Source organism: Leucopleurus acutus, assembly GCF_964270905.1.
Source record: "Leucopleurus acutus genome assembly, chromosome: 1".
NCBI lineage: Eukaryota > Metazoa > Chordata > Mammalia > Artiodactyla > Delphinidae > Leucopleurus > Leucopleurus acutus.
The window spans coordinates 37,647,778-37,674,566 of NC_139142.1; the positions used below are offsets into that span (position 1 = coordinate 37,647,778).

The window sequence follows — 26,789 nt, forward strand, 5'->3', positions numbered from 1 at the left end:
TCCAATGCAGTTATGTCACAAAATTTAATTCAATCAAATTGTAGTGTTTGCATTAGTATGACTGTGTATGTGTTGTTCAGAGCCAAGACACACATTATGCTATAATTACATTTCTTTTCTTGTAGGGCTTTTTTTTTTTTTTAACCCCTAGAATTAGTAGTTGCCTTATTTTTCACTTGCTTGCTTTCTTATGTAGTCGTCATTAGTATATCCCTTAGTTCTCTGAGAGCACCATACAACTCTTCCCAGTCTGGCCCACGCTGATAACTAGTCTTTTTTTTTTTCCTCTTGGAGGCCTTTTTTCTGGAGCTCCAGTCATCCTGCTCTAGTTGGCACTGGTTGCTTTCTCTAGGCTGTATCTGCAGTGGCCATCCTGGGACTTAGCTTTTCTGGACTATGTCTTTATTTCCTTGGTTTCCTCTCTTTCATTTTGGTGGGATACATACTCTAAATGCTTCCTAAGAAAGCATGAATGGGATGTAAATTTTTTGAGCCCTGCTTCTCTGAAAATGGCTTTATTCTACCCACATACTTGGTTGATGTTTTGGCTAGGTTTGGATTTCTAGGTTGGCACCCATCCTCCCTCAGCGGTTTTAAGGAATTGCTCTATTGTCTTCTAGCTTTCAGTGTTGGTGTTGAGAAGGCCTGTGCCAGCTGAATTCCTTATCCTTTATAGTGACCTGTTTTCTCTGTAAGCTTTTGTGATCTACTCTTTGTCCACAATGTCCGGAAACTTCAAAGTGTTGTGCTTTGTTCATTTATTGTGCAGAGGACATAATGGCCCTCATCTGTATTGAAACTCATGTACTCATGTCCTTTTTTCCTAGAAAATTACATTGAATTATTTCTCAGATAATTTCCTTCTCTTTATTTTCTCTGTTTCTCTGTCTCTGTACCCATTTAAAATGTCTGTTAGTCATGTGTTGGACCTTTTGGATTGATCCTTTAGTTTTCTTATCTTCTTTCTTCTGTTACAATCTTCATCGTTTGGTTATACTTTCAGCATAGATTTGCTCATTTTAATGTGCCAGTCCTTCTGAAACTTTTATTTCTGTTACATCTTGAATTTCCAAAAGCTCTATTTTATTTTCTGAATATTCATCTGTAATAGCATTCTGATTTTGTTTCAAGTATCTAGTAGATTTGTTTATTTCTGGGGATGTTATAGGTTCATTTTTTGCAGTTTTTTTCTGCTCCTTGTAGTATGGCTATTTCCTCTGAGTTCTTTATGATGGTTTGTTTTGGTCTCTACCTTTTATGTTAGAGTGTTTGGTGATCTTTGACAATATTCATAGTTATACGTTAGTCCAAAAAAAGCCTCCAAGAGGGCTTCCCTGGTAGTGCAGTGGTTGAGAGTCCGCCTGCCTATGCAGGGGACACAGGTTCGTGCCCCAGTCCGGGAAGATCCCACATGCCGCAGAGCGGCTGGGCCCGTGAGCCATGGCCGCTAAGCCTGCGCGTCTGGAGCCTGTGCTCCGCAACGGGAGAGGCCACAACAGTGAGAGGCCCGCGTACCACACACACAAGAAAAAGCCTCCTAGAACCTGTGTCTGTGAGTGTGAGTGTGAGTGTGTGTGTGTGTGTGTGTGTATGCGTAAGTGGGAGACACTTGGCACATTAGGCAGAGGCCTTGCCATTTCATTGAGAAACCTTCAAATTTTAGTATATCTGTAGGTGTTTTCCTCTTGAGGCTGTCAATTTCCCCAAAAAGGGACCGTCTAATCTCCTGCCTCAGTCAGAATTGAGAGCTTAATCAGGGAAGGGCCTGGCAAAGGTCATGTTCTTCAGCATGCAGAATTTTATTAAACCCCATTATTTTCAATAACTGTTTTACTTTAGCTATATCTGATATCCCCAAGACTAGAGACTTACTCATTTATTCCCTCCAGACCTTGATTTTCAATCTTCAGTACACTGCATGGGACAGAGGATCTGGGAGGTCTTGTTACTCTTTCTCCAGGCTTTCAGTCAGTTCTGCTGTTTGTAGCTCCTCACACCCTTGACATCAAATATATCTGGTGGCTTCAATTCTTATGCCTTTTAATGGTTCCCTGGTATGAATTGGCTTGCTTCTTGTTGGCGTCCCTCCCTGCTGGCAGAATGGAAAAACATTTAGCAGAGTGGAGAAAGAGGAAACCTAAGATAGTTACCCCTTGCCATCTACTTTCCATCTTTGAGAGATGTACAAATTTGTCTAATCTTCTCTCCAATCCTTTCTGCCCCATGGATTTCTTCCATTTTTATTCTTTTTACTCTCACTTCAGGGAGTGTTCAAGAGGAGAGAGGTTCAATCTCCCAAGTCTAACTGAAAGACCCTAACTACCTTTTTCATTTTGCCCTTTTAATTTCACTGTAGATTTATTATGAGGTTCAGGGGAGGTTCTTTGGCTAAATCACTAGGCAGTTCATCACTGTCTGTTAGTTTCAGGAAGGCTGATTTTGTAAACTAGGAGACAGCATGTTGACAGGTCTGTCTTTGCTCTGTAATCACCCTGGAAACTCCAGCTTCGCTTCTTTGACAACAAGTTGCCTGTTACACTGTAGGGAGCATAGTCTACCTAGGCATTTACAAATACTGGATTATGTTTTTCATTGCTTTTTTTTTTTGTGGGGAGTGTTTGAAGTGCATATATGACTAAGCACACAAATATTACTTTGTTTTGGAAATTAGAGCTCATCCCACTCTCTCCTCTGTTTGGACCTGTGCACTGTTCTACCTTTTCTTTTGTCTCATACATCATGAAATCATCAAGAGTGTGTTCTGTAGAGCAGCAGAAAATTAGTTTATATACTGCAATTCATCTTTCTCAAAGAACATAGAATATATAATATTTGTGGCTTTAAAACTCACTCAGGTTAGGTGCCTGGTAATACATTTTCTTTGAGGACCTAATGGAAACATTAGTTAAATAATTTTTGTTTAATTATTATGTGTTCATTAAACTCTTAAAGATTAACAGTACAGGGCTTCCCTGGTGGCGCAGTGGTTGAGAGTCCACCTGCCGATGCAGGGGACACGGGTTCGTGCCCCGGTCCGGGAGGATCCCACATGCTGCGGAGCGGCTGGGCCCGTGAGCCATGGCCGCTGAGCCTGCGCGTCCGGAGCCTGTGCTCCGCAATGGGAGAGGCCACAACAGTGAGAGGCCTGCGTACCGCAAAAAAAAAAAAAAAAAAAAAAAGATTAACAGTACATAAGCATGGTTGATTCAAGTTTTGCTAAAAGTACACCCCCTCAAACCTTCTCCTACGTTAGTTGCAAATTACTCATTAAGCCCTTTTACAACACTTGAAAATAGAAACCAACTAAAAAAATAGAACTCAAAGGATAATTATTTCTATTAACAAGGAATGGAATGAGTAGGTTAGAAATCTTCTGTCATTTTATGCAGGCATTAGGTAAGAGATACTGAGCCGGTGGGGCCTTTTTTGCCCATAGCGTTCACATCTTTCTTTCTTAGACCGTTTCTTGTGGAAATGTGTAGTTGACTTGCTCATTGCTTTCCTGTGGACTCCAAGTTTGTTCGTGTGTGTGTGCACGCGTGCATGCGTGCAGCAAAGAGGACAATCCCTGGTGTGTGCAGAGATTGACTGATTGACTGGTTGATTCATTGCATGACAAAGTAGGCAGAGAGATGGCAGGTATTTTAACCACATCTTCTGTTTAGATAGGCTGCTGGTGGAGGTATGTGTTATTGAATCTGCCATGAACACTTCCTTCACCTCTAACTCCTAATTTCTTCATGGATGTCACTTCCTATAGCAGCCTTCCCTGATCACTCCACTTCTCCCAAACAGAGTAGATGTGTCTGCTATGTATTTATATAGTATTCTGAGCCACTTACCATGCTGCTTATTTCCCTGTATCCCTCATTGCGTTAGGCTCTGTAAAAGCAGTGTTGCGCATCATTGTATCCCTGACACCTTGCCCAGTGACTGGCGACATGCTCATTTGAAACATTCATTGTTTGAATGGATGCATGACATTGTACAGTCAAAAATTTTGTCTGTCTCACTGCGCAGTTTTGAAGACTATTCTTCAGTTTGTGCTTTCTGCCATTATGTAAAGGGATTTTTTTTTTTTTTTTTTTGTCTGTAACTCTGTCTTTTGTTCAAAGAAAAGCTCCAAAGTAGATGATTTATTTGATTACTGCCCACTGCGTTCTTCTGCTGTCGGTCTCAGCCTCAGTCTTAATCACCTGAAATCATGCTTTAGTCTGTCCTGATAGCTTTTTTTGGTAATTAGGGTAGTCTCTTCATTTGTATGCTCTCTATATGCTCTTGAAATGTTTTGCTATGAAGTCAACATTAGAACTATGAGTTTTGTTTTATTGCAATGATAATGAAGGTATGAAGAACTCAGTAAAATTCAAACCAGTCTCCAAGTTTGTTCTTCAGCTAGAGGAACCTGCCCACTTTTGTTTAAAAAAAAAAAAAAAAGGCAGCTTAATGAGATGTAATTCATATACCATAGAATTCAGCCTTTTAAAGTTTACAATTTGATGTTTTTTAATATATTCCACAGAGTTGTGTAACCGTCACTGTTATATGATTGCAGAACACTTTTCATCATTTCCCAAAGACACAGCCTACTCATTAGCAGTCACTCCTCGTTCTGCTCTCTGTCTCTATGCATTTGCCTATTCTGGACATTTCACATAAATGGAATCATACAATATGTGGCCTTTTTGTGTATGGCTTCTTTCACTTGGCATGGTGTTTGAGAGGTTCATCCATGTGGTAACATATTTTTGTATTTCATTCCTTTTTACGGCTGCATAATATTCCACTGCAAGCACACTTTGCAGCAGTTGATGGGCGTTGGGGTTATTTCCACTTTTTGGCTGTTATGAATCATGCTGCAGTGAACATTCATGTACAAGTTTTTGTGTTGACATATGTTTTCAATTCTGATAAGATGGGATCTTATCAGGATTCAGTTATTGCCGTTAGATTACAAATGATTGGGAACTTAAAAATAATGTTATTCATGCATAACATACATATGGAAATCGTAAGTGTTTACCTCAGTGGTGAACACACCCATGTAATAAAAGCCAGGATCTAGAAAGAGAACATTGCCAGTATCGTTGGGAACTTTGATGCTTGCTTTGGTGTGGGTTATCTAAATTTACTTGAATGCTCTGGCAGAGCTGAAAGCTTAACTATGTATTTGGAACATAAGCTCAGTAGATGGCTTATTGTATAGAATTGCGGTGATTGAGGTAATGGACTCTAGGGTCTCAACTGCTTGGGTTCAAATCCCAGCTCTACTGCTTGAGACCATGCGCAAGTTACTTAGCATCTCTCTGCCCCAATTTCCTCTTCTGAAAAATGGGAGTAAGACTACCTCCTAGGGAGTATTAATATAAGTAGATTGCTTAGAAAATTGCCTGATGATCATACTAAGTGCTGTATATGTGTTACCTATTATTATGATTATTGTTATGATTGTTATTATTGTGTATATCTTCTCTAGAGTATAAGCTACCCTTGTCTGACTTATTTATCACTGTATTCCCAAAGACTAGCACCATGCCTGCCACATAATAGATTTTCAGTAATTTTTTGAGGAAGGAAGGGAGGGAGGGAGGGAGGAAGGAAGGAAGGAAGGAAGGGATTTTAAGTGAGTGGCAGAATTCCCAAATCCTTTTCTGAAACTGCTTTTGACAGCGACACTGTCTTTTATTTACAACAGCTTTTGGAGCTGTTTGACAGCGAAGACCCACGGGAACGGGACTACTTAAAAACAGTCTTACACAGAATTTATGGCAAGTTTCTTGGTCTTAGAGCATTTATCCGAAAACAGATTAACAATATTTTTCTAAGGTAAGTGGAGGGTGGGGGGAGAAGGAGAAGTAAAGTTGGTGGTTTTATAGAAGTATTAAGTAAACCTCAAATATTTGACCATAGTGTACTGACTTTTTCTCTTTCTTCTTTTTCTTTTATCTCCTCTCCTCCCCTCCCCTCCCCTCTTCTTTTCTGTCTCTTTTTAGGTTTGTTTATGAAACAGAACACTTCAATGGTGTAGCTGAACTGCTGGAAATATTAGGAAGGTAAGCACATTTTTATCTCATTGCTAATCTCAGGTGAATGTCGTTGTGACAGGTTCAGGTGGCACAGGGAAATGCTACGCCAAATCCCTTGCTTGTATGTACGTTGGGTCTCATCTGTGCTTATAGCATGTTACCCAGCTCACTCTACAAGACACAGTTTTGTGTTTCCCTTGTTCCATAATTATGAATTGCTATTTTTTTGGAATGACTGAAAGAGCTAACAGTTTATTCATTATTCATCTAATTGCAGTCAGGCCAGTTACATCTTATTCTTGTCAGTTTCGTTTCTAGGCTACCTCTCCTCTGCCATAATTTTTGAAAGTAAGTTTATAATAAGTTAGAAAGATTGCCATTTTCAAAGAGTCCATGTACCCAAGTCAAGTTCTTGAACAGCTGCTGCCTGGAGTAGTGGAATGAATTGGAAAGAGACAGCTGTTGTGTGGGTTTCTACACACAAGAGAGCTAATGTAACTGGACGATGTGATTACTTAGTCTCTCCTCGTAATATGAGGAGAGAGGGAAGGTGGAGTCACACGGTTCTCTCTGGGACTTCCCATAGTTGGGCTCTTTACCCAGGGGTAATCTTGGCCTGGGCCAATTTCAGGAACGGGAAGGAATGATGTCTGGAAATGGAAAGGGTCATGAGTGAGCAAGGCAGGCGATTATTTGGGGAAGGAAAAGAGGGAAGGAAAAATAAAGAGTTGTTGATACAAAAGCTTTTGGGAACTATCCAACTAGGTGTGAGATCTCAGGAGCCTTTGCTGGGAGATCAGAAGCAAATTTCCTTCCTACTTAAAGATATTCTTTAAAGCAACTAAGAAGTCTTGAATGCCACTGGGGTGGGTTTTGGGTTGTTCTGGACTAAACATAAACTGATTAAGATTTAACCTAATCTCACAAGAACAGTGTCTCAATTTAGCTTGTTGTGGTAACATTGCTAATTCATGTCTCTTTTCTTTTTCCTAGTATTATCAATGGCTTTGCTTTACCTCTTAAGGCAGAACACAAACAGTTTCTGGTGAAAGTGTTGATCCCTTTACACACTGTGAGGAGCTTATCACTCTTCCATGCCCAGGTAGAATTTTGTACAACTACTTTTGGAAGCAAAATAAAGTTTGTAAACCCAGTGTTTCATTGATATTGTTATTTACTTAATTTACACAAACAAAATGCTTGTTAAAGCTTAAAATATTCCCCAAGGCAAATAAAAATGTGTATATATTTTCCTATGTATAGGAGTATCATGGGAATATTTTTCACGTGGGAGAAGCATTTGTTTAATCATATCATTTTACAGAGAGAACTTAGATACTTGCCCAAGTTCACACAATTATATACTGAACAGGTTGCATATAATAAAATGTAATGGGCTTTTCAGATTTGTACCTTTGGACATGTGTAATCATTTTGGGATGTTCTTGAATCTTTTAGCTCATCCTCATTTTGCATTAGTCTATCCTTGCCCTTTGCCCCCTCTTCTAGTTCATCCACCATTTCTTTCTCACTTTCTATATACAAATAACACTCTCACAAGTAAACAAATCAATCAGTATTTTCACTTACTTTTATTTTTAGCCTCCATTACTTTAAAAAGCACACCCTGTCTAGTCCCCACTCTAATTTCCCTGCTAAAACTGCCTTGCATGGTAAGCATGTCAGTAGGAGGTAGATAAATGATCTAGTGGCATTTTAATTTTACCAGTTCAAACCTCTGACACCCTCCTCCTTGCAATGGGAATGTTTTGGGTTTGCATAAAAATGTAACACATTTTTCAGAGTGGTGTTCCTCTTTAAATGTGAAATGCTGTGTTTCGAGGAAAAATTAGTCCATATGCTTCTAATTTAGAACACCATCAAAATGTTGTTTCGCAAGGGTGGATTTCTTGTCCAAGAATCTTTACGAGCCCTTTTGCAGATCTTGTCTCTAGTTTTTGAAATAGGATATCACACTTCATGATCATTTACAAATTCTTACCTCGATGAGTTAGCATCAGATGTAGAACTCTTCATGTTTGTCCAGGGCTCTACCTGTGGCAGGTACAACCTTTTATCTTTCCATGAAGCTGCTTCAGTTTGCGCGTGCCATTTCATGCCACCAGCAATGTTTTTAATAAGTGCCTGCTTCTCATATAGGGCTCTTCTGGAACCACAGTAAACCCCAGTACTGTTGATGTTCCAGCAAAGAGAAAAGAAGCCCATGAGATGTAGCTCAAACTATATGTAGATGAGATACTTTCAGAATATACTGGATGTGCTGTTTCACCTCTGCTTTTCATTAGCTGAATATTTCATGTCCCAATATTCTCTTTAAAAAAATTTCCCTGGAGCCTTGTTAGTGTCAATCTTTGGCTTGAAAAAGTAGCTTCATATTTTGCTTTATATATATTTTATTTTAAAAATGAATTGAATGTGAAGTTATTAAAACCAGACTCTGGAAACTTTTTAGGGCTTTTTAATAATACATCTCTGAGCCCTGAGTATATAGAATTTCCAATTTTGTCTTTTGTCTGTTCGTTTCTCCAGCTGGCATATTGCATAGTACAGTTTCTGGAGAAAGATCCTTCACTCACAGAACCAGTAAGTATTTTTTCCACAATTTCAAAAAACTTCAGAAAGACCACTTTTCATGGTGTATAGAAGAAAATTAACTGCAATTTGTTTTTCTCCTTTTCATTTTAGGTTATTAGGGGATTAATGAAATTTTGGCCCAAAACATGTAGTCAAAAAGAGGTAAGTGCTCAATGTCAGTGTGTTAATAGCTCACTAGAGCACTGAGATAATAAGCGTGTGTAAAAATGCATTATCTCCTCTAATCCTTATTGTGACTCAGCAAGGCAGGACTGTAAATATTCTCATTTTACTAGTTAGGAAACTGCTATTTAGAGGTTAAGTAGCCTACCTGGGTATGCTAAGCACAGGTGATTAGGCCACACCCCGCCTCCCTGATGCTTGAACCCTGGGCTGCTCAGCCCTGGGTGAGCCCAAGGCGGACCCCAGTCATGTGTCCAACTGTCTAGCTCTACTGATGTCCCCTTCCTAGTGACCACCTACATAATATGAAGGTTTTCCTGTCACTGTTGATAGATGCTACAGCAAGCTGCCCCAATACCTACTTTAAAGCATCATGTAGGTGGGATCTCACTATGCACAATCTTAAAATATACTACAGACCTTTAGTTTCAGCTGTTCACAAGTGGCCCTGGAAATCTCTGATCTACAATCATTTGTACTTTTGCCAAGACCTAAGTGAGCGTGTGCTGTGTGAGGTTTCCGTGGAGGAAGTGAAGCTCTTAGCCTCGCGGTGAGCCTAGCTGGCCACCAGATCTGCACGCACTTTTCTGAAAGGTTAGAAACCGTATGGAAAATGGCCCACAAACAAAGGTCAGCTGTTAGTTTTTCATTTGGAGAGTATTTTGGAAGAACTTCAGAATGTTTCTCAACAAATGGCAAGGCTCGACTATATTTCGCTTTTAACAGAAACACCCTCCTTCTCAAATCAGCTACAATTCTCCAAAACCCTACTTTACACATTTTCAGAAAATCATCTAATTTCTTAATACCTGTTAGGTAAGATTAAACTATGCATTGCTACCCAGATGCATCTCAAGATATGAAAACGTCATGTTTTGTACTTTAATTGCAGGCTTAATTTTTTTTCTAGGCAATTATTTCTTCATGCCTAAATAGGAAAGTGGTTTTAACTTCTCTGTCAGTTTTCCATTATATTGGAAACGAGTGACCCTACTATTGATTTGACTCCATTTTGTGATCTAAAAGCTGTGGTTTTGGAGGCAGATGGTACTGAGGTCGCAAGATTCATTGTGCTCTGTAGCGAGTGAGTGTGTTCATATGTATATGTGTGTAAGTGTGGAGATTGGGTCCGTGTGTGCTGAGGGGTTTAAAGTGGCGTGTGTGTGTGGCTGAACTTCCTCATTTGTCTCTCTGACTCTGTGTGTTCTGCGAACTGGTGTCTCTTAGAGGAGCGCCTAGCACATAGCAGGGGCTGTAAACGTTTGGCAAATATCTGCGTGTGCTGCCGCTGTGAGCTTTGTCCATCGTGCCGGAGGGCCACTTGCCCACTGTTTTAAAAATATGGAGGAGGGGAGGAGAGCCCCAAAGGGATAGTCCCGTTTCCCAGGGCCCTGCTGCAGTGTGTAAGTACCCCTCATTCTGTATAATAGATGTAGCACATAGAGTATTTTTTCCAAAGTAAATAGAATCACATTTTCAATGCCGAAGGGAATTTGTTCTTAACAAGTACTCTCTGGTGAATTCCTTGTGAAATGAACATCTAACATAAGTTAAACCCTGATTTGTTTTGTTCATGTTTGGTTTTATGTATAAATTTTCATTATATTAAAACTGCGCAAAACCCTCATTATTCCTCTTTGTCCATATGGATTTTTTAATCAAGCACCTGACACTTTGTGTTTTGCCTGTACTTCCAGGTTATGTTCCTTGGGGAGCTGGAAGAAATATTGGATGTGATTGAACCTTCACAGTTTGTTAAAATCCAAGAACCTTTGTTTAAACAAATTGCCAAGTGTGTCTCTAGCCCCCATTTTCAGGTTAGTAATAAGAGGATGTGAGCCAGAGTGGCTTATAAAACATGTATTATTTTGGTAAAGTTTCATTGGTATTGAAAGAAATGTAATGGACACTAACTAATGTAATGGACACTAACTGTTGTGGGGGTTTTTTGTTTTATTTATTTATTTATTTTTGCGGTACGTGGGCCTCTCACTGTTGTGGCCTCTCCCGTGGCGGAGCACAGGCTCTGGATGCGCAGGCTTAGCGACCATGGCTCACGGGCCCAGCCGCTCCACGGCATGTGGGACCTTCCTGGACCAGGGCACGAACCCGTGTCCCCTGCATCGGCAGGCGGACTCTCAACCACTGCGTCACCAGGGAAGCCCTACCTGTTGTTTTTATTGGCTGATTTTTCACACGATAACAATACTTTTGGTAATCACCACCTTCATCTTGAACACTTGCTACATGACAGCCGCTGTGATGGTGCTTTCTGTCCAGTAACTTGAATTCTCATGACCACTCTGCAAGGAGGGCATTATGATTTTTACAGATGTAAACACTGACCCTCAAAGTGGTAAAATAACATGTCTCAAGTAAAAGGGCTGAATAAGAGGTGGACTGGTAGGGCTCCTATAGTGTGTAAGAGAGAATGCTGAATAAAGCTTAAAAGAAAAAGGGAATGCTGATATTCTAGACTGTGCTAGATGTTTTACATACGTTACTCCTAAACTTCAAATTATCCTCTGAGGCTTTCCCCCCACTTTCTAGATGAGAAAAATGAGGCTCAGAGAATGATTTGCTCAAGTTCCCCAGTTAATAGGGAGTGGGGAGTCACATAGGCGTCGCTCCTGGTGAAAGCCCGTGCCCTTCCTGTGGCACCACTCTGCCTCCTTGTGGCCGCTCTGGGAGAACACAGGGAGGGTGAGCCTGGGCAACCCTTTTCTCGACTGGGGACATTTTAGCAGTGCTGTGGGACCCACACTGGAGAGAAGAAGGTGATCTTGGGTGAAACACGTTAGGTTTTATACTTTGGCTGTCTCACCAAAGGTCCAAGTCACAGACCTAGAGAACTGACTCTTTATATACTGCCTATTGATTTGAAGAGACTGTTCAGATTGTATTTGGCAGCACAGAACCCCATTGCTAACATGGGGGACTTGATGGTGGACTTTTCTCTGAGCTGTCATTATCCTGCATAGTTAGACACTGGCTGTAGTTGTTGTTTTAATTTTTGACCTAAAGACATCTTAGTATGTCAAGTCAGTGATCTTATGACAACTTTGCGATTGTACCACAAAGCCAAAAAAACAAAAAAAGAGTAGAAACCATTACATGAACCATTACCTTCAGATGATATGACACGTCTAGATTTTTTTTAAAATGCGGGACACTATGTACATGTTTTACATATTACACATGGCCTGTGGTGCTCAAATATCTGGATTGTTTACCTTATTTTTCAGTTTTTATCATGTGTTTGTGGTAATGGAGGGCAAAGAGTGGGACTCTCTTTTCAAACGAGTACCACCAGGAAGCCTTAAATGAAGCTCAGAAGCTTGGAAAGGAGACAGACTGTCATAATTAGCTAGGGCTGTGTCTTAGGGCTACTCTAACAAAATACCACAGACTCTGGTGGCTTATAAACAACAGAACTTTTTTCTCACAGTCCTGGAGGCTGGCAGTCTGAGATCAGAGTCGCAGCACCGTTGGGTGAGGGCTCTCTTCTGGGTTGCAGACTTCTTGCTGTATCCTCACATGGTGGAAGGGGCTAGGGAGCTCTCGGGAGCCTCTTTTAAAAGGCACCAATCCCATCGTCTTTGGAAGTTAGGATCTCAACGTAGGAGTTTTGGGGGGACACAAACATTTAGACTGCAGCAGGCTTCCATAACAAAACACCCCACACTGTGTGGCTTAAACAACAGGAATTGATTTCTCATAGTCCTGTAGACTGGAAGTCTGAGATCCGAGTGCCAGTGTGGTATGCTTCTCTGAGGGCTCTTTCTGGCTTGCACATCTCACTGTGTCCTCACATGGCCTTTCCCTCCTGCATGCTTGAGGAAAGAGAAGGAAATCTCTCTCTTCCTCTCCGTATAAGGCCACCAAGCCTATCGTATTAGGGCCCCACCCATATGACCTCATTTAACCTTAATCAACTCCTATCTCCAAATGCACTCACACTAGGGGTTAGGGCTTCAGCATTTGGATTTCCTGCAGGAGGGGGAGACGGGGATGGAGGTAGGGGAGCGGGAACACAATTCAGTCCATAGCAGAAGGAAAAAAATTTTAAATTCTTGACAGAAGTAAAACTGAGAACAAAAGAAAGAAGGAGAGTAAAGAAGTTCTTTGTTCATTAATTGAGTGTTCATTGGTTCATCCAACAAACATTTATCGAGTGTCACTCTGTGTAGTCAGATGCCGCTCACTACTTGCCCAGGTGAGGCATTGCGGTTAGAAGGCTCTGAGCTAGAGACACTGCACTGTGTGTGTGTGGGAAGACAGTGGGTCCCAGGAAAGTAGTGGTTCTGTCCTGCTGTCAGACATGCTAGTTTTCACTTTGCATAAGCAGTGCCTTTCCTCTTTAAAGGGCTTTGCTGGATACTGACTTTCTTTCTGTAAGTGATTTTACATATTGGTAAATAGATACATAGAGCTTAGGATACTTATTAGCATTAAGTAGCAGGTAAATATCAGACTCATAGTTGGATATAGGAAAAGCCTAGGTCTCTCTGCCTTTACTAGCATCCTCTTGTGGTCTCTTTAAAAATTTCTCCTATGGGTTGTTTTCAGAACAGCCTCATGCCTATTCCTCCTCTTCACCCTGCCCTTTCCTTGCCTTGTGCTCTACCTGCCTCAGCCACATGTATGCCTCATGTTTCTAGACACATTGTCCATGTTGGTGCCTCTGCCCCCCTTTCCTGTAATTCCTTTGGCTTCTTTCCTTCATCCTTCAAAGCCCAGCTTAGATGCTATGGCCTATGGTACATTTCTGCCCCTCTCCCTCTCCCCCGAGTCATCTGGATTGTTCTTTCTGCTCTTTCCTCTGGCTCTTTATTTCTAGATCTGATACAGCATCTATCACAGTTCATGTTGGATTGGGGATCGTGGAACCCCCTTTCCCTACCAGCACACGAGCTCCATAGGGATAATAGAGTGAAGAGGTTAAGCAGGGACTTAGGAGTCTGTCACTTGTTAGCCATGTGACATTGAGGCTATGACTTATCTCCTCTGAGCCTCAGTTTCCTCATTTGCAAAATAGAAATAATGGTACCTACTCTGTGTGTTGGTTGTGAGGATTAAATGAGAAAATATGTAAGTGAAACACTTACCACAGTGCCTGGCATATAGTAAACATTCAATAATAGTGAATTATTTTCTTTGTACTCTTGAGTGTCTAGTGCCTTATGAGACCCAGGAATTTTTTGTGAACCAAATTGAATAATGTAAATGGAAAGGTTCTAATTTCCCAGAGTCTATTGGTGGGCACAGGTTGTACCATTTTATTAAATTAAATGATTACATTTAAGTAAATTTAAATTTATTTAATTAAAACATAATTTCTTAATCTGTATGAATAAAAGAAGCTGCTCTTTTTTCCCTTTCCCCATATAACTACTCTTTTTAGAGGTTTTTAGATTTTTTATTTTTTTGAGACTTTGGTTTATTGAAATTATTATTGTTATTTTAGATTACTTTTTAGATTTTTTTTTGGAGGGCTTCCTCTGAATTCAGAGAGTCAGTTGATAAATGTGGCAGTCCGAAAAAAGGGGTCTGAGATAGCAAGCGAATGTATGTACAGCCAGTATCCCGGAGTCCTAAACTGAGTGACTTCCTCCTGGCTTACCCAGTTCAAAGGCAGGGACCAGAAATGAACTCTGGAAAGAGTCTGGGCACTAGACTCACATCCCAGTTTATCATTGACTAGCAGTGTGGCTGTGGCCAGGTTCCCAATCTCTCTGAACCTCAGTGCCCTCTTCTGTACAGTGATTGCCACTCCTTGGATGGTGGTAAGGATGACACATTCTGCCTGCAGGGTGGGCACAATGCCTGGCCATAGGAGGTGCTTAGCAAATGCGCCTGCTCTGCAGGGATGGGCAGCTGGGTTTTCTTCAGCAGCTACTGACTGAAGGCCAGCCACACGCTGCACCTTGTGGTTGATCTACAGTGTGCGGGATGAAAGAGGTGAGCCAAGAAGGGGATTAAAGTGATGGGGAAAACAGTGTAGCATATAGAAGTAGGGTGAGGGTGTCTGGAGCTTGCGAGCTGTGTAGGGAAAATGTGGAATCAGATTAAATGGGCATTGTTAAAGGAGAATATAAATAAGTAGGTAGGAAAACTTCTTTTTCATCCCCAAATTGATGAACCACTTTGGAACTTTCTGAAAGATTTTAAACCCACAAAAATGTAAAGTGTGATTAATATTTAATTTTATACTTGATTGAATGATATTAAGATCATCTTAAAATACTTTTGTTTGAAGAGATTATAATTTTGTTTTATCTTTCTCTCTTAACATTTTATTTTTCTTTTCTCAAAGGTGGCAGAAAGGGCACTCTATTATTGGAATAATGAATACATCATGAGTTTGATAGAAGAAAACTCTAATGTCATCCTTCCCATCATGTTTTCCAGTCTTTATAGGATTTCAAAAGAACATTGGAATCCGTAGGTTTCCACAGTTTTCCCCCTCCGTCCCTCCCTCTTCCCCTTCCTTCCTTGCTTCCTTCCTTCTTCCCTCCCCCCTCCCTCCATCCCTCCTTCCCTCCTTCTCTCTCTCCCCGCTCCTTTGGCCTCTCTTCCTCCCTCCTTCTCTTTTGCTTAATAAAATGTCTTGCATGTATGCTATGCGTCAGATGTTGTGCTTGATGCTGAAGATAGATATGTGAAAAGATAAAATCCCTAATTTTAGAAATTCACTGACTGGTTGGGGAGACCCACAAATAAACAGATATTTCATAAAACAGTGTTTTAAGTGCTGTTATATTCAGATATATGTTTACTTGAGGGCTTCTTGACCTGTCTGTGAAGGTAGCTGAGGTATTTTGGGGATGCTCTGGATCAAGAGGAGAAGTTTGTGGATATTGCTAGGGTGATGATGCTCAAACCGAATCTTAAAAGAATTTGGCAGGTGGATGGGATGGAGAAGTCCATTCAGATAGTGGGTCTACCCATCACATAAAAAAGGCACAAAAAGGTAAGAAGCACCTGTCATGTTCTGAGACCTGTGAATTTGGGAGGGCTGAAGCACAAGGGCATTTGGGGAGGTTGCTGGAAGGTAGGGTTAGAAAGTGGAGTGGTGCCCACGTGAGTCTTCACCCACTGGATGATAAGGAAACACTAAAGAGTTGTAAGAATGGAAGTGCTCTGAACTGATTTGCATTTTAACAAGATCCATTTCTTAAAAACCAGTTCAGTCACTATATGGGTTCTCTAGGGGGAAAAACATTTTAAAATGTTCGAAGAGGAGTTTATCCTCTAGTCTTATGAAAGTTAAAGCATTCTGTATTTGAAGAGCTTTACATATTTCTCTGTGGAATAGAAAGAAAATTTAATGTGGCATTAAAAATTAGAGATAATTTAGTATATTCATAGTATGTTTGTCTAAAAGTTTTACATACAACTATAAAATACCATATTTCTTACTTTTCACATTTGTCAAATTTTATGACTAAAACTTACAAGAATAAAGAGCTAGCAAACAAATCTCATTATGTAGATAGCCTCTTGAGAACCTAGAGAGTGGTTCTAGCAAGTGTCTGTAACTGCTCAGTAGCTTGTATTTGGCTCTTCTCCATCACTGCCCATCCTATTTGAGAAGGTCGTTCCCCATAAGTTTCCCTTTTAATGGACACAGGGCAGAAGCAACACAGCAAGTCCACTTTCTTATAAATGCTTTAGAAACATCAAACCCAAGGTTTATTATATGGCCTAACTTTTACCAATGCCTTTTTCAATGGTATTCGAAACACACTAAAGGGAAGTAATGTCGTGTAGTTTTGCAAAGGGCAGTGTTATTTAGACTCTAGTCTGAATATACCAAGCCCGTCACGGCCGAGTCCTCACATTGCCAAGAGCTTATTCTTCCACTTGATAAGCATAGGCAGCCGTTTGGCTCTTTAGCTGTTTAGTATTCCACAGCTAGTAGCAGCCATCACCAGCTTGCCAGTTACCTTACCAGCCTGTGTATTGGGTCAGCAAGGGGACAAAGGAGTGGATGGACTGATGCAACTCCCAACTAGAGACGTAACTCGTATTAAACTGCCCAGCTTACAGAGGCTTGGTATCATCTTTGAATATGAATTATAGATATATAAAATTTGTTACCATGGGAACAGCCTTTGATTTTGATGAATTATGTATATTATCACTTTAAAAATAAAATTCTATGCAAATTCAGGTCTCGAAGGTTGGTCCTACCACAGGTGCTCATTCTTAGGGTGAAGTTGCTTTATTTTTATACTTGCCTTTTTATTAAATTAAATTAACAAGTGCCCACAGGCAAGTCTATTCCGGGTACCCATAATTAGGAGGGCAAAATTAGATTTTGTTTTTCTAATCCTGCCAACCCCTCAGAAAGATATCTTACCTAAAGAATGTAGCTCTCTTGATGTGGAAGTGAATTGTAGGTCATTTCTAGTTGTTCCAACTAAAAAGGGAGGGAGACTGCAGTGTGAGGAGCTCATTCAGATAAAGGCTGTACATCCGCTCTCTTCATTCAGCGTCCCATTATGTAGGACTAACCAATACGTTCCCTTCTCTCTGTGCTTCCAGGGCTATCGTGGCACTAGTGTACAACGTGTTGAAGGCGTTTATGGAAATGAACAGCACCATGTTTGATGAGCTGACAGCCACATACAAGTCAGATCGTCAGCGGTAACTTTTTAAAGCTTTTTTGTCAGCCGTGCATAATACCATTGAGTTCTTTTTTTGCTCTTTGCTGAAGTTGCCTAATTGTACCTGAAATCCTAAGCAGCACATTTTATTTATTTCCATATTCATTTTCACATGATCATTAGCTGTGACTTTATTAGTCTGCCACTGGGTAACAAAGTGTCATTTTGAAAAAGGTTGCTTTCCTTCTTCCCTTCCACAATGTTTCTCTTCTGCCTCAGGGTTAAGAGCCTGGCACATAACTGGTATCTCAGGTCCACTTAAGGGGACCATCAGGTAGTTTGCCATCTGGAGTCACTCCCATTCTGAACTAGATTTCTGAACTGATTTGTACTTCACTCCAGCAGCAGGAGAGATGAGGCACCGTTTTTGTTTAGCTCTTTGGCCCAGAACTTACTTTCTATACTAAAACCCAACAAATTCCTTATGATTTAGAGAGCAGTGAAAAGAACAAGGAGGTACGTGTGTTATACAGATCTTGAAATGTTTAAGATCAAAGGAGAGCAGAAACCAGTTGAACTCTTTATCGTAAATGCTCTGGTTTAGTAGGCCTTTCTTGAGTTCATTTACATGATTCTTCAGTTTTGATATTTCTTGTTCAATGTGTTCACTTTCCACAAGATGTTGTCTTAGTCTGTCTGGGCTGCTATGACAAAAGACCACATGGGTATTTTATGGGTAGCTTATAAAGAACAAAAATGTATTGCTCACAGTTGTGGAGTCTAGAAGTCCAAGAGCGTGGCACCAGCATGGTTGGATGAGGGACCTCTTTCTGGTTCATATCTGGTCTCACTATGTCTTCACATGGTGGAAGGGACAAGGGATCTCTGTGGGGTCTCTTTTATAAGAGCACTAATCCCATCCATGAGGGCTCCACCCTCATGACCTAATCACTTCCCCAAAGCCCCACCTACTAATACCGTCACCTCTGTGGGTTAGGATTTCAGCATATGAATTTTGGGGGCACACAGATATTCAGACCCTGGCTTGATATACTTGGAGAGATTGAGGAAAGTCTGGAGAGCTTGTTAGTAGTTGAGCTTCTGGGTTGGCTTTTCTCATCTAGAAGAAAATGTCAGCTTTGTGTATATCATAAAACCACGGACTTTCAAGGATCCCAGAGTTTTCATACTCAAGACCTGGCGGAACCTTCTGAGCAAAACTATCTATGGTTCCCTTGCATCTTTGCCCAATTTTTAATGTGTTACTTGGATTTTAGATAAAAAGAACAATGAAAGGAAAGGTTTGGTGGCAGGGACAAAGGACCTTCACAGTGATTTTTTTTTTTTTTTTTTGTGGTACGTGGGCCTCTCACTGTTGTGGCCTCTGCCGTTGCGGAGCACAGGCTCTGGATGCGCTGGCTCAGCGGCCATGGCTCACGGGCCCAGCCGCTCCGTGGCATGTGGGATCTTCCCAGACCGGGGCACAAACCCGTGTCCCCTGCATCGGCAGGCGGACTCTCAACCACTGCGCCACCAGGGAAGCCGATTTTTTTTTTAATTACCAGGATGCAGTATAGAAAAGTAACTTAATTATGGAATATGGCGAGTGTTTAATGGTAGAGAGAAGAGACTGAGATTTTTTATGCCACATTGAAATAAATACCAGTTATTGGATATGTTGTACCATACCTAAAGAACTTTTAATTTACTATACAGTATTTATAGTTGCTGCAAATCATTAAATTTATAGTAACCCTCCATGTTCCAAACTTAAATTAAAATCTTTAAAAAAATGTTATTTAAGTAAAGGAGATACAGGACACATTTTTATACTGTGACATACAATTAAGGAGTGCATTGTACATAATATCCTTTCTTTTATGGTAAGTAAAAACCCATTTTTATTATCCTAGTTGAATAAGGATTAAATCTGTAGAATTCCATTAAGACTATTAAAGACCTTATTTCTAAAATATTCAAATCGATTGAATTAAATTCATTCATTTCTGTTGAATTTCAGAACTGTTTTCTGATCATTTATCATTTAAACTAAATAGGCCAAACTCTTGAAAAAGATAAGAATGAACCAAGGGGACCAGGAATAGACACTATGAAGCTGATTCTGATAATCTGGTAAATTAAAGCGACTTATAGTGAGTGGACTTTCTTAATAACAGAAGGGTGTTTTTAAAGCCAGGGTAATATTTTGTCAAGTGAGCAATAGAAAGTTGTACTGAATAGTTGGAAATACTGGTTTTTCCATGGATGTGGGAAGAGAAAAAGAGACTAAAGAGATTTATTTGGTACTGTTAGACAAGAAATGAAAGGAGGATTTCACTTCCGGAAGGCAAGAAGTAACTAACTGTTTCAGTTCAGATCAAAATTTTTTAAGTATTACAAATCTGAAAACAGGTGGGTGTAGTAAGTAACACTCATAGATATTGATACATATGCCAACATTAGTGCTCTGTGAAATTGAAATTGGAAGAGAGTTTGACATTATCTCTAGTATGACAACTTGGTGGAGTTTTAAATTGCCACCTACAGGGAGAGAGAAAAGTGGGAAAGTATGGGGGTGACAGAAGCTATCTCAGAAATATTTAGGATTTTTGAAGATAAAGTTGTCAGTGTAAAAGATGTATGATAACTCAGCAAGAAGTTCATCTGGAAGAAAAGCCCCACAGGATAGACTGCGATGATGCCATGCAACTCTTGATCAAAGACTCGTGAAATGCTTCAGTAACAAGATGAGTGTTTTAATCATGTCAGCACTTAATCTAAACTGCAGATTAGGGCAGTAAGAACCTAACATATGTTTAGCTGTTTTTTAGTTGGATAAGGTCTCTAAGCCCTTGCTTACCATCTTCTTCCTCCTCCAAATAGGAAGATCAATATGCATTGAAACTCAGCAGGATCTGTAGAATTTACTTTTAAATCAGTGTTCTGTGATAACATTTATTTAGACCTAATATTATCCCCAGACTGTACTGAGAAACCGAAAGTGATAATTTAACAAACAGCTTGCTTTACAGTTAAGAATCTAGTATCCATAATGGTTGGAGAATTATCTAATCTTGCCCTTGTTACCCTATAAATAAAAATTTTCAGGATCAAAATTACCAAATAGGTAATTGTTTGAAAAACTATTACACTCACTGAAATTCATATTGTGCAGATTGTATTTGAGCTGGTTGGAACTAGTTGTAGTAAACAAGGCTTAAATGACCGAAATAATAATTATAAAATGATAATGTTAATTACCATATTATATAATTAAATGTTCCCTCAATACCCTAGTGGAATGAGGTTATAAAATTCCTTAGATATTTCTAGAGACATTTTGGCAGGGGGATGAAGATTAATTTCTGTTGCTGTAGATATCAATATAACTTTTAAAAAATTGGTGACAATAAAAAATATGAGGCAATGGAATTATATACACATTTCACTTAACCTATGTGGATTTCCTTCCCTGAGTACATATTGTACTGTAGTGAAGTACGAAATTCTTACTAAGTGAAGTTAAATTCTTGCCAAGTGAAGTTGCATAAGGACCATAATCTGCCATGCCTGGGGTGGCAGAGCCCCTGTTTTCAGGATTTATCTGAACTTATGGATTCACAAATGTTATCTGGGTCTGCTGTTTACTGGTTCGTCACAACATGAAGAAACTAGGGACAGTGTAGTGAATTATTTTTAATAAATATGAAATTATTTAATGTATAGTATAGCCATGTGTTCCCGATTTGTGTACTTACTACTTCATTGATGTTAAAGTTAACGTTCTTTATTTTATAAAAATATGGTAATCTAAAAATGTCCTTGGCAAAATAAAATTTGTTTACTCTATCTATCTATCTATCTGTCTGTCTGTCTATCTATCTATCTGTTTATTTTTGGCTGTGTTGGGTCTTCGTTGCTGTGCACAGCTTTCTCTAGTTGCGGTGAGTGGGAGCTACTCTTCGTTGAGGTGTGCAGGCTTCTCATTGTGGTGACTTCTCTTGTTGCAGAGCACGGTCTCTAGGCACATGGGCTTCAGCAGTTGTGGCTCGCAGGCTCTAGAGCGCAGGCTCAGTAGTTGTGGCGCTCGGGCTTAGTTGCTCGACGGCATGTGGGATCTTCCCGGACCAGGGCTCGAACCTGTGTCCCCTGCACTGGCAGGCGGATTCTTAACCACTGCTCCACCAGGGGAGTCCCTACCCTATTTTGAACATCTAGTTTTTTGGTAAATTTTACCAAACAGTGAAATCTGAAGATTCTGGAAGTCATTAGTCAAATTGATATTGAGCCAAATTTGAAGGCTTGGAACGTTACAGATTTAATCCCCAATAATATCAACAAAGTTCTGTCCAGAATTAAAACTGAAATCACAGAAGACTGTTTAATTTGTCCATATATATAGGTATAAAATAAGTTAGTAATGTGGATTTTGTGGTTTAATACTTGTAAGAACAAGATTCTGCTAAAGAGTTTACATATACATAATGTAAGAAAAATGAGTAATAATAAAGAGGAAGTATATTTTCTTGACCTACTACATTCTTTGTATCAGTGTCATCTCTATCAACCCTTTTGAGAAACTATTTGGAGACAAAAAGAAAATCAGATTTGAACTAGACCCAAAGTAAAAATGAATAATGTACCATTGGTTTTAGGATAACAGATACATAAAAATGATCATCATTTTTCTTTCTTGGTAATTTTGAAGTTAATTTTCTTTATTAAGCTAAGTATAAAGGAATATTAATGTAAAATATTAAAATATTCTTGTCATCTCCTACTCTAGTTTCTGTCTATATAAGTGTCAAGAAAAAATAAAAAGCGAGAGAGAGAAAAACCAAAAATGCCACACTTTTCAGAGACCTTTAAAAAGTCTGGGGAAAAGTATGTCAAAGGGGCAGTTATTGTTGGATAATCTCTTTAAACTTTCTCAGTTGTTTACCTTGTATTCTATTTTTTCCCCAGTGAGAAAAAGAAAGAAAAGGAGCGTGAAGAATTGTGGAAAAAACTGGAGGATCTGGAGTTAAAGAGAGGTCTTAGACGTGATGGGATAATTCCAACTTAACAGAAATAATGACAACAACCTTACTAACCTGTGGAGTCACACATTTACGTAGTAGAAGATGGAACAGCAGTTTTCTGTATTGTGCAACTTTACAGTAGATTTCACATTTGTTTCATTATTACAACAGCACTGTATATACCTGTCTCTAAGTAAAGGAAAAAAAAATAAGGACTTCAGTCCAAAGTTTGGACAGTAGATGGACTTCTCAGAACTTGGCAAACATAATCATTGTTCTAACCCTCTTTTAAAAGAAAAAAAAAAAGCAGTCTTCAAAGATCTGTCAATGAAATTTGTATATTAAAATTCCATTATTGGGAGTTCCTTATTTATCATTAGCAGAGAGTATGAAACAATTTTCAAATGTGAACAATCTTAAATTTAGCTTGTCTTTCTGCTAAGCTGTTAAGTGTATTTATAGTAAAGGAAGGGAAAAAAAAAGACTGTCATTTCCTTATAAGTTTGTATAACATCCTTCTCTGGGTAACTTGACTGTAATTTGACATCTTTTCCTTTTGCACATCTTCATGAGTTGAATGTCCACGTGGAATGGGGCCATGAATTATAAAGGTCCCTGATAAAAGTTTTGTTCACTGGAGTGAACATCTTTCCAGTAAGCAGGTAGTCCTGGTACTCCTTTAGTTTTAAAATTAGGAGTAAAAGAGAGCAGGTGATAAACATAGTAGGGAAGGGAATTTTGGATTCACGCATCAGTTTATGGTGACTCCAAATCAATGTCTTGAATCCTTTGAAAACAGGCACTGGGACATCATAGGGTTCAGTACCTGACCAGTATTAGTTATGTACGTCATTGAACACACAAACCAGAGATGTTTTAGAAATGTCAGAAGACATCCTTTTGGACCATTTTGAAATAAGAAAGACAAACACTAAACAGTACAACCATGAAATTGATCACCAGGATTGCGAATCTAATTGGGAATAGAGTCGAGCAAACAGCTTGGACTGTTTGGAGTTGTTGCCTTACTTTTTAATATGTATTTATAAAGTATTCCAGCAAAAGAGGATGAAGCCTCTGGGAAAAAAAGAAACATATTACAGTGTTTTTTGTAGATTCTCATTCTATATCCCATCACAGCGCCAGCCCTGTTTTTAGCCAGAAAGGATTCAGGATAAACATTATTATGCATTCTGAATTGAATGCGTGTTCCTAACTACTGTATTTGTTACCAAAAGTGGTTCTACAAATGCTACTGAAAAAATCTGGAAATTCCTAATGTCCTGAGTGTTAATAATAAAGTTTAAAAATGCTTTTATATCAAAGGTGCATTGTGACCAAATTGTTTAAGAAAAACAAAAAACAAAATCTAAGGCTGTATTATAGATCTATCTTATTGGCTCTCTGCTTTGTATTTAAAAGAGGAAGCTTACATCTTGGGGAGTTAAAATGCTGATAAAACTTGTGTACATTATGTACTTACCTAAAGCAGTTGCATTATTATGTACTGAAAGATATGTGTTTTGGGATTTATTTCCAGGATGCTTTTGCTTGTTATGGACTTGGCAGCAGTGAGTTGATAATCCTAAACAATCCCTTCCAGCAGTATTCGTGGTATAGAGCTGATTCTGCGTTCATGTGTTGAATTGTGATAGTAGCAAACAGGAACATATGAACTGTTGTTGCTCTTAATAGAAATATGGTATCAATATGGGCTTGTATATTTTCTTCCTTCCATTTAAAATATAAGGTAGAATATGCAGTTTTATTCTTTACAAGAAAAAAGGAAAAAAAAGAAGCCACTGACCTTTCTCCCCTACTAAGCGTTTCAGGATTATCAGGTCACAGTTTGTGCGTAAAAGTCAGCTGATTATGGATATTGTCATCTCAATAACTTTGTAAAACAAAAACAAAATTTGGCATTGTTAATTCTGAAAAAGAAACAGCAGTAAAGGAGTCATATGCAATACCAAACACAACATGGTTTAATGGAATTAATAGATTTTTTTTTTTTTTTTTTTTTTTTTTTAAGGAACGTTAATGGGAATTCAATGTAAAGCTGGCAGAGGCTGCCAAAGATGAAAACAACTTACTTTAAAAGTACTGGAGCAAAGGTGCAAGTTCAGATGCTAAAGATAAAAATAAATTTGTAACGAATCATCTCCTTTAGCCCTTTGATTTTAGCCTGTTAGTTTTAACTCTGCTTTACATTTAATTTTGATAATATAAACTTTTGTTTGCCATTAATTCATCTTCTTAGATTGAGGACATTACAATCACAGGTTTATGAAATATCTCTGCCCATTAGAATGAAATGCAGTCATTTGAGATGAGAAAGACCAGGATCCTTTTTTGCACCTTACCCTGTCCTCAGAGTTAAGGTGAGAGCTACACCGATATCCTTGATGTCAATTTCATATGTTGATCATTCCAAACTGAGAAGAATAAAGCCAAATTTTAGACATATTTAAAGTTATTATAGATATATGTCTAAAATTCATAGGGCAACTTCTGAGAAGAAACACTGTCTTTTCTTTTTTAACTGAAAGTGACAATGTGGCATTTGTCACGTTGTGTCCAGTGATGCACAGTAACTGAGGTAATCTGACTGTTGCACTATGTGACATATTTAAGGACGTACTTGCTGCATTTGCAGCAGCCCTCTCTTTGTCCTTTCCCACATTTCTGCTGTTGCCGCAACTTGAGTTAATTGTGACAAATGCATCTTTGTGTTATATTTTGTTTGCTTCCTAATTTCCAGAACTATATATAAATATATTTTTTAAATAGCAAATATTGTAGTTAGTGAGTGATGATCACTCCAACCTTATCCCTACCATATTGGTTTCAGGGGTAGGATTAAGAGTGTCTTTGGAAGAAAAAACAAAAAACAAAAACAGAACCCTGTGGTTTAGAAGGATGCTGAGGCCTTAGGCTGTGGGCCTAGAACAACCATGTGAGTGAATTGACCCATCTCATACTTTGAATCAAGCATGCATTCCTTTTCTCGTTGTGCAGGTGTCTCTAGTTGTTTTCCTTCAGTGTTTTCGTCCTTTTAAATTTTATTATATTTTGCTCTCCCTGACATCTGTTTTTTATAAAATAAAAAATAAAAAAAGTAAGACATAGATAATACCCTCAATGCCTCTGGATACTCACAAGCAGGGTTATGCTCCTTCATCTTGGGCTTGCTTGCCTAAATGGAAGGGTTTAATTTATTTTGTACCTCCTTCTATGCGTGGGACAGTCCAGGGTGCAGAGGTAGGAATTGCTTATAATTGCACCTGCTATACTTAAATGTATAGCCCTAGGCTCAATCACACTATGGAAAGAAAAAAAAAAAGTATATTTAGAGCTTTAAAAGCTTTTTTATTTTTTTGTGGGGATCGGGGGGTGGGAAAGGGAAGATGTATGGATGTTATTGGCATTTTTAAATGTTCAGAGGTTTTTGTTTTGTTTTGTTTTGTTTTGTTTTGTTTCTTCTGTTTTGTTTTTTCTTCCCTTTAATTGGATGCACTGACCTGGCCCAAGAAATGAAGAGATTCTCTCTTTTGATGCTATTACCAATGTTACAACAAAGTGACAGTCACCTGTAGCAAAAAGGTGGCACCAGACATGATCAGTGATATTTTATTTGCACATCAATATTTTTATTTTTATATTCTGGCTCAGCTGCTTCTCTGAGTGGAGTTAAGGAATGAGCCACAAAGGATTTTTGTAGTAGCTATATTGGCAATGCATTTTATATTTCTCAGTATTTAATTTTGGAACTCTAAAAGGATTGTGCATCTTGAGAGAAAGTTGAGCAAATTTTAATCTAGTGTTAATTTTTGCTGCTTCTTGTGCACGATAGCAGCAGTAGTATCTCTCTTGGAAATAAACATCCCATATTATGATGTCTATGAATATAGGTTTCCTTTTCTACCCTCCCTTCCTCCCTCCTTCCCTCCTTTCTTTCCTTCCTTCCTTCCCTTCTCTTTCTTTACTTTTTTGGAAATCACTTATTGTATATAAGTTGTAATCCAGACCTCATGTATCAATGGGGAACTTTAAATATAAATATTACCAATACATTTTCTGGTTGTTGTCTGATTTTTGATTGAGGTATAATGAGAATGACATGTCCATTGCTTTTGGTTTGAGGATTTCGCTTTAGCTTCATAAATCTTTTGGTATTTTAGTATTTCATTGTTTTAGCAGGAGAGGGCAGCAAAAGTTCATTTTTCCCTGTTAGAAATGCTGTGGTTCATGATTGGTTTTAAATTTAGTTGTGTGTGTGTTTTTTTTAAACAGCATCTGTTTGTGGGTAGAGGTAAAAATGAAACATTTTTGATATGAAAAGTTGCATATGA

The 26,789-nt window shown here is 38.9% G+C and overlaps 1 protein-coding gene across 1 annotated transcript in view; it reads left to right on the forward strand.

Moving 5' to 3' along the window:
- Positions 1-26,390, forward strand: part of PPP2R5E (protein phosphatase 2 regulatory subunit B'epsilon) — a 151,953-nt gene extending 125,563 nt beyond the window's left edge. The window contains exons 6-14 of the mRNA XM_082840868.1: positions 5,696-5,826; positions 5,994-6,053; positions 7,020-7,128; positions 8,577-8,630; positions 8,733-8,783; positions 10,502-10,621; positions 15,121-15,248; positions 17,355-17,456; positions 22,382-26,390. Coding sequence (XP_082696994.1) covers positions 5,696-5,826; positions 5,994-6,053; positions 7,020-7,128; positions 8,577-8,630; positions 8,733-8,783; positions 10,502-10,621; positions 15,121-15,248; positions 17,355-17,456; positions 22,382-22,481 — 855 coding nt within the window. The 3' untranslated portion in view covers positions 22,482-26,390. The remainder of the gene's footprint in view (positions 1-5,695; positions 5,827-5,993; positions 6,054-7,019; positions 7,129-8,576; positions 8,631-8,732; positions 8,784-10,501; positions 10,622-15,120; positions 15,249-17,354; positions 17,457-22,381) is intronic.
- Positions 26,391-26,789: the final 399 nt, after the last annotated feature.